The sequence below is a fragment of the Buceros rhinoceros genome, unplaced genomic scaffold (genome assembly GCF_000710305.1).
Source record: "Buceros rhinoceros silvestris isolate BGI_N320 unplaced genomic scaffold, ASM71030v1 scaffold18651, whole genome shotgun sequence".
NCBI lineage: Eukaryota > Metazoa > Chordata > Aves > Bucerotiformes > Bucerotidae > Buceros > Buceros rhinoceros.
Window position 1 is genome coordinate 28,048 of NW_010393892.1, and position 14,855 is coordinate 42,902.

The 14,855-nt window shown below is 41.1% G+C and overlaps 1 protein-coding gene across 1 annotated transcript in view; it reads right to left on the bottom strand.

Moving 5' to 3' along the window:
- The window catches only part of ARHGEF12 (Rho guanine nucleotide exchange factor (GEF) 12), a 41,488-nt gene that overhangs the window by 14,875 nt on the left and 11,758 nt on the right, over positions 1-14,855 (bottom strand). Inside the window, exons 7-26 of the mRNA XM_010145055.1 lie at positions 14,489-14,667; positions 13,810-13,887; positions 13,184-13,303; positions 12,437-12,571; positions 10,802-10,873; positions 9,953-10,045; positions 9,257-9,367; positions 8,694-8,792; positions 8,058-8,100; positions 7,562-7,667; positions 6,616-6,753; positions 6,053-6,085; positions 5,251-5,365; positions 4,075-4,180; positions 3,638-3,850; positions 3,070-3,199; positions 2,752-2,787; positions 2,105-2,259; positions 1,277-1,423; positions 430-515 (exon numbers count right to left, since the gene is read on the bottom strand). Of these exons, the coding sequence (XP_010143357.1) occupies positions 430-515; positions 1,277-1,423; positions 2,105-2,259; positions 2,752-2,787; positions 3,070-3,199; positions 3,638-3,850; positions 4,075-4,180; positions 5,251-5,365; positions 6,053-6,085; positions 6,616-6,753; positions 7,562-7,667; positions 8,058-8,100; positions 8,694-8,792; positions 9,257-9,367; positions 9,953-10,045; positions 10,802-10,873; positions 12,437-12,571; positions 13,184-13,303; positions 13,810-13,887; positions 14,489-14,667 (2,195 nt within the window). The remainder of the gene's footprint in view (positions 1-429; positions 516-1,276; positions 1,424-2,104; positions 2,260-2,751; positions 2,788-3,069; positions 3,200-3,637; positions 3,851-4,074; positions 4,181-5,250; positions 5,366-6,052; positions 6,086-6,615; positions 6,754-7,561; positions 7,668-8,057; positions 8,101-8,693; positions 8,793-9,256; positions 9,368-9,952; positions 10,046-10,801; positions 10,874-12,436; positions 12,572-13,183; positions 13,304-13,809; positions 13,888-14,488; positions 14,668-14,855) is intronic.

Sequence of the window (14,855 nt, forward strand, 5' to 3'; positions counted from 1 at the left end):
CTGCTGAAACTGAAAAGGGTCAGCTATGTAAAATCTATGTTTGGAAACCAGTATTTTAAACTATCTTTTAACTGTACCACAGGCAACAAGGCTTATTTTTTCAGTGTTACTGAAAAAAATGGTGCTAATACATTTTTCAAAAATCCTCCTCTCGCCTTCATGACTGCAAAAACCACCTTTCTACTCTACCCACACGATAGGGAAATTATTATTTCTTCCTTAAATTACTCTTATCTCTAGTCAAATTAAAATCCTGCGAGTTCTTCCTAATTTCCTTCAACACTCATTCTCTAGCTCTGTGTTGGTTCCATAGACAATGACTCTTAAGACCTTCAGTTCCTATTAGCTGGGAATTACCTTCACTAACCTCTCCCTCTGTCATTCTAGGAAACATCTTTTCAAGTACAAGGAAGGAAAAAAGGATTTTACCCAGGAAAGCAAGTCTTCCCCAATTTGGCCAATAACAGAAGTCTCATTCCTTTTTCGGACAGCTTTCATCTGATCGTTCAATGCAACTTAAAAAAAAAAAGGTAAATCTTATTAATATTACTCAAATTGTTTAATTTTCAGCACTTATTTTAAAATAAACACTATTCCAGGAAAAGACTAGATTTGTAATAATTTCACTTAAATTAAAAAAAAGAAGCGTCCTGCAATGTAGTAAGTTTAGCGGAATATCTATGAGAATGTTGTAGAACTTCTTTGCACTTCTCATCTGTCTTCAAATGAACCCTAAGAACATTTCCAATTTTTTTGAGGCTCAATATCCCCGCCCTTTTAAAAGCACAGGAATAACGCAAAACACACTTCAAGCCACCTGCATAAAACCATACAAGTGATTATTCAGTGGCAGAACTGAAATTCTGACTCTGAACATCCCTTTCGCTAAGCCATTAGGAAGGGCTGCCCTTCAAAACCACCTGCAGGACATCAATCTTTCCAGAGGTGTTTTCCTATTCTCTTCAACAGCAGTTGTAACATTGAGTGTTGACCTGTAAAGCCCATTAATGACAGCATTGCTCCTTTATCAAAGCGTGAATCAGCACAAGAGTCTGCGTACGCCGGTCAGAAAAAGCAAGTGTCTGGACACACACATTCTTTAACAAAGTGTCTTTGTAAATCAGAAATGGAAAAATGGTGCAAAAGGAAGAACAGCTGTAGTATTCTTCTTCACCTGAACTGTTGTATGAGGTTGCCTCATTTCAGGATGACTTCCTTAAATTTTTCAGATACTTGTATCCAGAATTCCAGCTGAGACTATCTCAGCTGCTCTTACCATGAAGCCCAAGGATATCCTCCAGATTTGAAAAGATTTTCCGTTTGTCACTGGAGTTCAGGATCCCTTCCCGGGTGACACGCTGGTAGAAGACATTATGCAGAACCTTCAGCGTGCGAACATGAGCTCTCTCAGTGTAAAACAATTCTGAAGAGAGAGGGGAAAGCAGGATTTAACTACCTACTTAAAGAGTGCAGCAACATGGATACAAACATGAGGCAAACTGAAGTCAGAAGTATGAACTTCTGCCTCCCTCACCGACAATTCCCTTTCTGGCCCATATTCCAGCTCGCTCCGGAATGAAGCCATGCTCTGCTATACTTCCACATCTCAAAGAACAGAGAAGACAGCCAGCTCATAATTTACCCCCAAAACAGTGAGCTCCTAGCAGCTCACACAGTAACACAGAGTGTTCTGCAGGAGTTCCAGACCTGAAATTGAGATGAACCTTTGGAGATGAAGTTTGGTAGCAGATGCTACCAGTCCTTTTGCATCACGTGCTTTCCAATAGTCTAGACAGGGTTTTTTGCTTTCTTTTATAGATCATGCTATTGCAAACTGGCCTTTCAGTGTCAAACTTATATACTGCTCACTTGAACTTAATATTGTTCACTACTTCTCTAAGGACTGGATCGGTCTCATCTCAGGATACTTTTCAGTAACGTGTTTCACACACATGAACTCTGCAAGCCAGAAGTAATAGATGGCCGCTACTTTGAACAGATAAAGTTTAAAACCTAGGTCTTAAGTGAAGACTTGAGAGCTCCAGAGGATAGGTTTCAACTTTGCGCTTGGTGAGCTACGGGGAAAAAAAAAAATCCCTCTCACCATTAATCACTTCTTGGCGCTTGATTTCATAGGGTTTCAGCCCCATCAACACTTCTCGGCTCACAAGTTGCTGCCAGTTGGGAGGGTCCATATCCATGTCAAAATCATATAGCTCATCTTCACTTTGTACATCTGAGAAACCAGCACTGTCCATCCTAACATGAAAAAATATGTCCAATAATTCCCATTTTAGGCGTGGGTGTAAGGAAGAAGAGAAAAATCTAAGTGTGCATATATATACACTTAGATATACATACATAGACATATATGTATATAGATAAACAGGTGTCAGTAAAGCATTATGAATATGCTCTTCATAACGGCTGGAGGCTTCTAGATATCTGAACGGATAGGAACATTTTCTAATTTTGCCCTTCACAGAACAACTAAGAGTGAATAACTGTTCTTACGGTATTTCCATAACCCTTCTTCTAATGATATAGAGAAAACAATTTGCTTGAAGTTAAGTATCAAGTCAGTGCAAGGGCAGGTTACAATTTCTTTCCTCCATCTATCTGCAGATACAGAGCTAACAGCAATCCACAATTGTACTGGCTCAGAACAACGAACACTACTGCATTCTAGTTCATAACCTATTAAAATCTAAACAAATCCAGTGAAGTTCAAACATTTACAAGCATACTCACTTGCGAGAAGGCTTTGGTGTTCCCATGTCAACCATTCTGCAGAGAACAAAAGAAATTATGTCATCAGACTGTCAAGCCTAACTTCATAGTAATTCCCTCTCTGCCTAACTAGGAGATTTCGTCCATCTGTCAGCTTCACCCTCCTGATAATACAGTTTTCTAGCACTACTTAGTACCAGAGACACCCCAGCATTTCCTACTTCAATTAATAATGTTTAATACAAATGATGGGGCAAATAGTTTTAGGGACTCAGCTTCAACAGCCATCGTCACACCTACTCTCTTCCAAGGCTCAAGGAACCAGGGCACTACAGTTACCTCTCTGATTCTCCCTCCTCCTCCTGCAAGTTTTCCAAAGGAGATGGGAATTCAAAGGTATTATTAGGAGTGCGGGGTGTGCCATCCATACAGTCATTAGAAGGTGGAGCTTCTCCAGTCTGCTTCAAGCCTGAACAGAGAATAAGTTTGAAATGTCAAGAACCGTATAAAATTAGAGTACATTAGAGAACTTCACAGCCTCTTGCTTCACAGCCTCATTTCAGCTTAGAGCTGGAGGAACTGAATTCTTAGATTGGTAAGAGAAATCTCAGTGACAAGTGTTTCCAGATGACACTGACTTGTGCTTACAAAAGCAGGCACCTAAGACTGTTTCCTTTCCTGTTAAGACAATCCAATGCTACAGTGACAGAACCCCCCTAACACTTTCTGGCCACGATAAGATTTCCTAATTTGAACCAGAGACTAAGTCAGAAAAGATGTCTAAGGTGAGGAAGACCATGTATAATGGCATAAACACATTTCCAAGTTTGTTGCATCAGAACTGTGCTTTGTATATATTGTTCACAACACAACCTTTAATCACTCCTCTTTGATAGTATCATCCTACCTGTTTCACTGTCCTTGGTTCCCTCTGGAGAGGAAAAGGGACCCACTGCCAAAGGAGACATTGGGTTGGCAGGTGGGTATGATGCCTCTGTTCCATCACTGGAAGACCCACTCTGGCGAATCTTGCTAGAATCTGGTGGCTCTGGGCTAACAGAAGATGCTGTAGCTAAGTGCTTTGGATGGCGAGGCTTCTGCATGTCCATGACTCTGCCAACTAAAACACAGAGCCATTATATTGTTGAAAGAGCTTTTACTCATTTTGAGCAACGACGAGACAGAGCCTTTCAGAACAAAATTAGGCTCATCTGTCTTCAAAAACGTGTTTTAAAAACAAAAGGTTTACTGAGTCATCTTAGCACTAATTTTTAAAAGACAGCAGAGACTTTATCTGGCTTTAGACTAATAGTTCGAGAGCACGTATTTCCTTGTCTGACATACTTGCACTGCTGTCATGTCGACTTGGTCTCCTTGGAGGGCTCAGAATATTAGGAAAGCCTCTTCTCTTTCCTTTTTCCTCTCCTTCTTTCTCTTTCTTGATACTTTGCTGCAGTTAACATACAACAAAAGAAAAGCAGACAGGTGACTCATCTCTTCCAGTTCAGTTATTTACTTAGATATTGACTAATTCTTTAAAACTGCAGGAGTCTGATACAAGAGAATTTTATTTCTAACAAGTTATTGAGAGGTCAACATCCTGCAACGTCAGAGGTAAAGAGAGCCTACAGACAGACTACAAATGGTGCATAACAGGGTTATAAGCAGGGAGCCACAGCATCTTAAGAGAGTCATCTATTAAAAGCAAAAACTCACACACCCTGTTTTTAACTCAGCAGGAGCTAGAAACCACTCTCCTCCCAATTTACCAGAAGCACTTTGTTTCTCTAAGGCACAAATCTTGTGACACCAAACATCCACAATCTCTAATCTGGGAGAAAGAAATACAACTTATCCCCCAGTTCAGAAAGGTTGTGAACGCTTGATCTAACCTTTTTGCACTGTTAGTGCAGAACTGCTACCAACAATATTTCAAGGGAAGCTGGAATGCTGATGGAAATAAGTAGCTACTGTGACCAGATACACCCCCATACTGTGGGAGACAACTGAATACACCCACAGAGATGCGAGTTTTCGTGGAAAAAATCCATTACGTAACTGGGAAAGCGTGGGCGGCAGGAAGAGTAGCTTTCCTGCATTATGAAGCATGAGTTTTCAGGCAAGTTTCTCAAGAAGAAAACTGAGGTATACAGGCCAACAGCCTGATCAGCCTTAATGAGATCCTCAAGTGACTCAAGGCTGTAATATATGAAACGCTCCTCACCCAAAGTTTTAGGGCTAAAACTGTGAAAAACAAGCAGTTCTAATTCAGGTGCGCAGGTAAAGGAAGAGAGAAGGCAACTCATTTCTACTTCACGTGTCTGAAAACACACACAGAATCCAATTTCAACTGTTAGGTTTCCTGGGCAGCTCAGTAATCCCAGATTCTCTTGACATAGCAGTGAAGACTGCAAGATCATTCCAACTTCTAATGTGTCATGCAAAGTGGATTTTGAATTCTGACGAAGCACCCGTGCTGGGCAGCTTTCCACAAAGGCAGTCAGGCCACCATGCTACTACCTTGATCTTTGGCAAGAAACCAATACGGCCACGCTTCTGCTCCAGGTTCCGAGGTTCTTTTACTTTGACTCCGAGGTGTTTCATGTAAGTAAGAATCACATACTGCATTGTGGAACTGCCAAGTATATTAAAAAAAAAAAAGGAAGATGGATACATTTTGTCAAGAAAATGAAAAAGGTCAAATACAAAGGTAATTTTTATATTAGAAGAACTTGACATCTCTTTTTTTCTTTTCTATGAAACTATCACAGACAACAGAAAAGACTCAGTCAATGTTAGAATTTGTCCACTTGTAAAAAGAGACAGAGCACACAAAAGGCGTACCAGCCTAGGAGGTAAAAACAGAGTGTTGAGAATTACACAGAAGGTCCCAAAATGATACACTAAATAGCTATTTTAAGCCACATAATAGTTTTGACTTACAGTAAAAAAAAGTAAGAGTAAAAAGCATGGTTGCAGTAAAGAGTAAAAACCTACTCGGTCAGTTGTATACGTACAAACTGAACAAGACAAGGCACACACAGAAAACAAATGTTAGACTGGATTGAAACAGCTAACGAACAAAACCAAATGAAATATGAACTCTCAGTGACAGTAACTTTTCCAAATCTGAAACAAAGGCAACAAACTTCAGCATAAGAAGAGGCTGATGTTCTAAATTCAAATTAATTATGCCAGGGGATTTACAAAACAGGAGCTTGCGGCTGTAGCCAGCAGAGGGCTGTCATGTTCTGCTCAGCACAACACAGAGACACCAGTGGGGTTCGTGCTTCACAGGCTAGACCATCCAACTTCCAATTACCTCTTGTCTTCTTCCAGAGGCTGAGAAGTCATCCTAAAAAGAAAGAATTTAGAAACAAGACTCAAAAATCTATTAACACCCAGTCACATCCACCCTGAGCATTAGCAGCTGTGTTCAAAGCATCATTTAGAATGTTATAAAGTCCCAGGGAGGACAACAATAATAAAAACCCAACCGAAAAAAACTTTCAGCTGCAAAATTTGGATTCAGCTCATGTTAAAATTAAAAACTGGGTTCTGAACCTATAGGTTTCAACAACCCCCAAAAAAGGACTCTGATCTAATAACGCACAAGACAATGACAATGGAGGCATTACCTCTGCTATTCGAACAGCAGCCTCCTTCAGGAGATCAATGCTGTTTATTTAACTGTTAGCTAACCTTTGGCTCTCACTACACTTGGCTGTCATTACTACATTATCAAACACACGTTGTCAGCCAACGGGGGAAGCTCTGTGAACACAGTGATGTCAAATTGCTCCTAGTTCCTAATTCCTTGCTCTGCTGTTGCCAGGTTCAGAGTAGCACCTTTTCTAGGTTCTACTTGTAGTTGCTGTTACTCACAGGACTTCCTCAATTTTAGCAATAATCTGTTCTGCACATGCTCTTTCCTTCTCCACTGCATTCCGGTCTCGAACTCTTTCTGCATCCAGCTTGGTTAGCTCTCCTTCTGCCAGGGTCAATCCCATACTACGTTTCTGCCTGAAAAATGAGGAGAGGGAAGCATCAGTTGACACTGAATGTCAAGAGCTTGCTTTTCCTTGTTTCCAAGTCAGTATTCAGAGTGTCAAACAGGTTTCATTATTGGTTTCTGTATGCAAATGGAGAAGTCACAACATTTTCCCTAACATTTGCACTCACTGTAAAACACAGCTAAGACAACCTATGGAGGGACAAAGTTGCATGATGGTTATCAAGAGAGGCAGCCATTGCAAGGGTGAAGGAAGAGTAGTTACTCCTTTTGCAGCACCCCAGGTTGTACATTTGAAGGATACTTGAATTTAGACATTTTTAGGTATGAAAAAGTTCATTATTGAATACTTGTCTTGGTATAATGCCTCATGTTGGCACAGAGCTCTTACACTCCATGTGAAAGGGCACATTAATTACCAAATCCTACTATAGGCCCATGGCATATAGTACTCTGTGTAAAAAGCGGAGAGGGAAGGAAAAAAGGAGAAGAAAAGATAAAAGATAAGCTGATTACAGACACAGTTAGTAAGAAGGATCTGTAACATCACCTAAGTAAGAATATTCTGAAATTGCCTCAAATAGCTTCAAGGAACACAGAATCCAAGCTCTAAAATTGATCTTGCAATTGATTACTTGCAATGTAGTGTCAAACAATATTCAAGGACTGGTCACAGGATGACCCTGGAGGCCCTGCAGTGGGATTTTCCAATTCAGCCCAAGATGAATTACTACAACCCTTGAGTCTGGACTTGCCCTGTATTGGACATGTTGACTGAGGGCAGATATGAAGAAAAACTACACAGACAACTGTTGTTACCTGAAATCTTCCAGATTCTTTTGAACTTCTGGACAGACTCTATCTTGCATCGTTTGTATAAACTGGCGATGAAGCTCTTCAGGAAGGAGTTCTGGCCGCCTTCTGTCTGTAAGTTCATAGATTATTCTTTTGAGAACAGTTCTCTCCAACTCACCATAAAGTCAATCGCTTGCATACCTTAACCCGTCCAGGAGTACCCTTTTGCATTTCTCCTCCTGATAATATGCACTTCAGTGCACCAGGTGTAAGCAGCACTGGTCACACCCACTAAAACACGTACATGCCAAATGTGGCCAATGCTTCCCATTGCTTCCACAGGTATCAGAGCATACACTATGCCCTCCCCAAGAAATGCTAGGAAGCATTTATTTGTCTCTTCCTGTAACACATGACACTGTATGTTTGAAGTAACCCCGAAAGCATTTCGAAAACTGGCTCGGACTGCCTCAGACCGAGGACACTGCAGAAACAGACACTCAAGGCAAGAGCACCATACCTAGTTCTAAGGAAATTTCATCTGGCACTGGAACTTTTAGATTCTGCAAAAGAAAAGGAAGGCTAGGAGAACATACACAACAAACACCACCCCAACAAAACACACAGTACAAAACACGCAAGAAAATCCTCTCAAAAGCCAAAATCGTACTATCATCAGGTGTTCAGTTGTAAGGGAGAGGCTTCCATCCTAAATATACATTACATTACACAAGGATTATTTCACCTATACATGTGGTACTAGCCTCTGCTACACTATCTGGTAGTCCAATTCATGACAGTAAAGTAGTTCATCAGGCTTCCTTTCCAACAGACACATTACCTTTTCCAGACCTTGTACTGGCCACATCAGTATAAGTGGCAATTGTTGACTAAAAGGCAATGTATTAACAGCTAGACCTTGCTTACACACCACTAAATTACTCCTATCAGACAACGCATTACCAATGAATTACTGATTTACCAGGTATGTGAGGCTATATACCATTCCTTTTGCTATATTCAGTGGTAATATTTAAACAAAAAATTTGGAGGACTTCAATAACTCCTTAGTTTTCTTCCAGTTCAGGAGAGTGGAAAAAGGCAGAAGTCAACTTGCTAGATATGTTTGAAAATGAGAGAAATGACTGGAACCTACTGCAGCTCGGTCTAAGAAGAACTGGTAAAACTCAAGGAAGACGCGCCGAGTCTCTTTGGAGTTGGTCTGCTTGTACAGGTCTGTGTAAAGGTAGCACAACTGTGGGAAACAGGAGGGGAAGAAATAAAGCGATAGCATGAGAACTCTTTTCTTTCAAATATTTCAAGGAATTCAGCACTGCAGGATTGAAACACTTCCTATCTGCCTTCAGCCGTCTCGATTGCTCAGGCCACCTCAGCTAGGTCGTCCGGTAATCAAGAGAGAAGGGAAAGGACGGGGGAGAGAGAGATCAGACCTATCCCATAGACAACTAACTCCACCACTTTAGGGTGGAATGAAATGCTTTCAAGAGCTAAGTACTTATTTGTAAAAAGCTAAATTTAAGGCAGGCAGTTCTTTTCAGGCTTCTCTTCATTTATCTGAATCACTGTCGTGCCTGCACAGGATCTGCATTTCTCTCCTGATCCATGTCACCAACAATACTACCCAAGAACAAGAAGATCCTGATTACTCTAGTTAATACTACCAATTTGGGCCAGGGAAACAATTCCAGAACTCCTTACCAATGCTGCAGGGTCAAACTGGGACACTACATGGTGCAGAAGAGCAGCCAGGTGAGCTGGGCGAGATTTCAGGAGCTCAATGTTTTGGAAACAGCTGCACTGTCCGTTAATCTGTAGAGATACATGGAAACTATTTGAATTATTCATGAAAAGTACTGTGAGAAAAACCAAGAAGCTGTGTTCCAACAGCTTAGCTCCTCACTTGTTTAATTCAAATAAAAAACTGATCAATTCTAGAACCTTCACCATCCCATTCTAACACCCCAGGAAGAGCTTACAATAAGAACATTTCTTTTAAGTATTCTCCTGAACACCACAAGTACAATAAAATGAAATTAGATTCCGAGCAAAGGGCACCTAAATAACTTAAAATAAACGTCAAAAGCTATGGCAGCTATACTGCTGCAACAATAATGCAGAACTTCATAGAAACTAAATAAGCAACTGGATTTCTAGAAAGCTTAACATGAGAGGAAAGACAGACTAACAGAAAGAATCAAAGGTGGCATATTGTCATAAAGTCCTCACATGGTTTTATTTGGCAAAATCAGCAGTAACAGGAATCACATTTCCTAATTCTTAATTCACCACGCAAGAGCTGCTCCATAAAAAGAGTCATAGAGCACTTGCAGTTTAGGCACAGATGAATGGAATTCTGGCTGAGGGGGAAAAGGGGTGGCTGAAGCTAAAAGTCACCTGCTCCTGTTCAGTATCAAAGTCGTCATCCTCTGCTCCAATGATCTGAGGCCCCACTCGGGATAAAGGACTTCCAACGCTGGACTGGGAATCCTGAGGCGAGTCAGGAGCGAGGGAAGAGAAGGGCAGGAAGAAATGTACAGTGCTATTACTCACTTGGCACAGTGAACCTTCTTTTTTCAGTGAGAAATATTATCACTTCTATTCTCCTTCTCAACACTCAGTGGAAACCCATGTGTCTTTACTCAAGCTTGTCCAAGCTGGCAGTTACAAGATCCCCTTACAAATGCTTCTCCCAAGATGCAAGCACTCAGAAACATTAAATCAGATGATTCAAAACCAACTGCATCATCCACAGATGCGAGCATACTAAGCACGTGGCATACAAATGGAGAAATGAGACTCTGGAAGCTTGGGCAGATGAGGGGGAAAATACTTCAGAAGTCATCCTAATGAAGAAAATAGGTCCGCACTTCCTGCTGTGTTCCACTTTCACCTAATCTTGAGGCCATCCCTGATAACATCAGCCTCGTAATGACCAAATATCCTAAAGAAAAGACGGTCTCATTTGCTGCCACTCTCAAGGAATAAAACATGTACAGCTGCTCTACCTATTTTAGGTCCAGCTGTTTTACTGCTGATTATATATTTCCTGTCTCTAAATGGGCCTGCTCTTAAGTTCCATAAACATTTACTTAGCTAATTAAACTTCCCCTGCACAATTTTAATTGCATTTTCTTTTCCAAAGCAAAATTTATGTGTGCTTCGTCTATAAAGTGTGGAAAACCAGCAAGATTTTAGTGGGCCCATAACAGGAGATGCTGTTGTGACGCTTTGTTTTGTACTCACAGTATCTTGAACCTCAGTCTTTTCCGGGCTCTCATCTAGATAAATCCGCTCCTTCAAGCCACTGTGAGGACTCTGGGAAAGAAGGAAGTTCAGTTCTGGTAAGTACCAACAAATGGAGGAAAATGAGAACTGCGCAGTATGTTTTTCAGCCACAACAGCCAAAACTTCTCGTTTCTCACAGAGCGAGCTGTTACACAGCTGAGATATGAGCAACCAAACTAGATGCATGACTGACATGCACAGTTTCCAAAAAAACCCCAAACCACCACATGCAGAAGCAGTTTCGGTGAGATAGCCAGTGACACTGAGTAACAGCAGAGCTGTCCATCGCTTTCTCTTTGCTCTCCCCACGCTTCTGACAGTTTCTGTAGTACCCATGTTGGTGCTGCTCTGACTAGCCCTTTTCTCAACATCCGCTGTGAAGAGAGTGCTCACACCTGTGAGCTCAGTATTCCAGGCCATGCTCACACTGCCCAGCAGAAGGGACTAGTAACCTCTCCACCTGCTGGCAACTCTCTTCCTCGTGTAGCCTAGCAGACACTTGGCTTTATTTGCAAAAACCACATGCTGTTGGCTCATCTTCAGTGTGTCCACAGTAACGCTCAGGTCTTTCCAGCTAGGCTACTACCATAGGTTTCCAGCCTGTATTGATGTGTAGAGTTATCTCACCCCAGCTGTAGAACTCTGAACTGCTTAAACTTCAAAAGGTTTCTATTGCCCCCACTCCTTAAGTTTCTCAAGGCCACTTTGGATTGAAAAACTTTAATGTATGATGTATCAATCACCTTCAGTGATCAAATACCATCCACAGTACTGATAGGATTAAGTTTATTAGGAAGATAACTATGAATATTGTTCTGCATTTATTATATACAAACATGAGTGATATCTAGTCAGATTTGGAGCTGAAGGAAGAATGTTTCAAAATAGAGTCACGTATGTTCACATTTCAGGTGTATCTGACCCAAATTCCTTTCAGTTCCAAGTCCTAGTACAAATTTAGCTCCCACATCCTTAAATTAAACAAACAAACAAAAAACCTTAGGCCAAAACCCACATACAGAGTCTCAATTCCTCTGCACTGATCAGACAGTGACTTAATTAATCATTAGGTGCTCGGGCATTCCAATCGAGAGACCAGTCGAGCACACAGACTGATAACTAATGAGTGAACAGACTAAGAGCTTTTACTGTTGGCAATAATTAAAGGTGATTTGGTGGAAGTAAGGCTCTTCCCCACTTTCATAGCAACTTGCCCACTGACTGGATCTGAGTCACAGCTACCACAACTGGAACATTACAACATTCTTAAAAGATGCTCTAACTGGCATCTCTGAGTTCTCAGAAGGACGCTGGCATCCACCCTCTTTGGTTACAGAATTGTGCCAGGAAAACCTAATCCTGGATAAAAACCCCAACCTCACACTATTTCTCTCCCAGTCCTGAACTGAAATCCAATATTGGCATACATCCTCAGGGAAATATTTTTGGTGTGTACTAAGGCGGCTATTCTAGTAATACACAGCATTACTGAGATGGAGTACATACATATGATATATAGGACAACGCAGAGAGATAAAGAAAACCAAATCCAAAAGATGTAGAAGCAAAGTCGTGGAGCTGTTCAAGACTCACATCAGCAATGTCACTGTTTGGTCGGGAGGGGCTGTCACCACTGTAATCCAGTTTGCTCACACAATCCCCACTCTCTGCCTCCACTTCACTGTTCTGCAGCAATTCCGTCACAGACCTGGAGGACAAGACTCCATCCTAAAAAGATAAAGTTGAGTTGGCAGACAGCACAGAGCAAGCAGACTATTTCAAGAGACAATCCTTAAAAATTAGCTGTTTCAAAAGGCTGTTAGTTCACATTATTTGTAAAACTTTCTTCATGTATCTAGAAAGGCTGCAATGCTTTTCTGAGATGACAGAAAATCACACCACGTTTTCAAGACTTATAACATTATAGGCAGAGGGAAAAGGGGGAAAACAATACAACCTACTTTTTTTTCTTTGCCCAGAAGCAAAGTTTTTTTTAAGCTTCCAGTTATTCCTTCTCCGCTGTTAGAACGACTTCACAGGTATCTTTTAAGTTGTGTTGACAGACTAATAAACACATCATAGTTTGCATTTACTGTTTTAAAAGTAGTTTTTCACAAAGAATTTGAAAGTCCACTGCAAAGTCTACTTCAAATACTGACATTGACTGTACTGCTTGACAGCCTTTGCAAGCCTAACTACAAATCTCAGCTCTAGAGGGTGCAATTCGCCTGTACAAGCCCAGAAGGGCATGGCAGGGAACTCCTGCTTGCCCAGAACACCATCATCCCCCAAGAATTTCACCCGGAACATACCACAGAAAAGCCTGACACATTCTGTTACCTGCGTACAGCCTGTGGCTTTGGATAACTGCTCTTGCAGCTGAGGAATGTGCTTCTTCGTTTCCTGTATCTCTTTGAGCAGTCGTGTAGTGGGTGATCGGCTATACTCTTCTTGCAGAGACTGAAAAGTAATTTTATGAGCTTTCACTCAGAATCTCCTCAATATCAAAGCTTATAGCTACAACCTACTACTAATCTTCATTCCATTTACACACTTTAAATAATATACAGCACATCTGCACATCTACTAAGCAGATGTTACAGAATGTCCATTTGATATAGCTCTCCTTTCTATCTTGTGCTATACGAAAACAAACATATTCTAGAGATCTACTGAAACACCTCGGTAAGAGTCAAAGATGCTTACTTGCCCAAGGACTAGATCAGACTAATCGATATGTACAGTTGCACTTGAGAAAGCTCCCACAAATTTTTTATTCTGTCAAGGATTAAAAACTCAAAAGCTGATCACTGAATATATCTCTGGTGTTAGGTTGGTATATAGAAAAGCTAAGCTGAAACACAAGCTTTGCAAAGGAATGTTGAAGATGCTACTAAGCAGCAAGTCAATGATGAATTTGCATCATACTTTCCTCCACTCCTCTCAAACTCATGCAACTCCAGTACCTGCAGCCGCTCTTGCTCTTTCTGTAGCATCTTTCTCAGAATCTCCACCTTCTGGTTGTGCACAATATTATTCTCCTCCTACAAAATACAGAGAGATTGAGGACTGGGTTTTTTGGTGCAGCTGGGAACATAAGTAAAATGGGATATGCACACTGTTCATCTTCTTCCTAAATCTGCGCTCTGAAAAGCCCTACAAGAAGCAATTCAAGTTTCTAAATCCTGCCCTATACATTCTTTCCTACTTTTGAACACAGTTATCAGCATTTAAAACAAAAAAAAAAAATAAAAGACAGACCAAAAGAGTTCGCTTATTTGCTTTCCTTACTCCTCTTTCACACCCATCTGCACACCTTACAATCCACTTTTTTATAAAAGTCACAGCATGACTGACTTGGACCAGACAATGTATAAACTCACATTATGTAAATCACAGTGTCATCTCACAGACAACCTGTAAATAACCACTCAAGTGCATTTGTATTATCTCAGATGGGACTGGATATTTTTACTTCCAAAATGTTTTTCCCCACGTGAGCAAATGCCCACTGGGTGGCAGGATAAAAATTCCATTTCCAATCTGTGATTTGCAGAAGTGCAAAACAATTCAGGAAAAAAAATATATGACTACGTTTCCTCCACTGCTACTCTCATCCTTTGGAAAGAGAGCTTTAAATCTTACCCCCATAAGCACTGGGCTAGTAATCCTTTCTGCATTTCCTGATGTGCCAGGCGAATGGGGAGATGTCATGATGGGAGACATATGCCCAAATGCTGCCAGATCCACTTCAGACTCAGCTAATGGAATCTGGGGCGACCCTGGTGGGCGCCCCTGAACAGTGAGAGCTACATAGGAACCTGCTGCAGGGAGAAAAAGAACAATTCACATTTCAGTCACACTTGCAGATTTCTATGGTTGCTGTTTCTCTGGTTGCCATTTCACCCTAGAGACAAAACTCAGACCATTCATTCTTTACCCACCTGTCCTTCGAACCAGAGAACCTGAGAGCACCGACAGTTCTGTTTTAGAGATCTCTGTTTTAAATTTC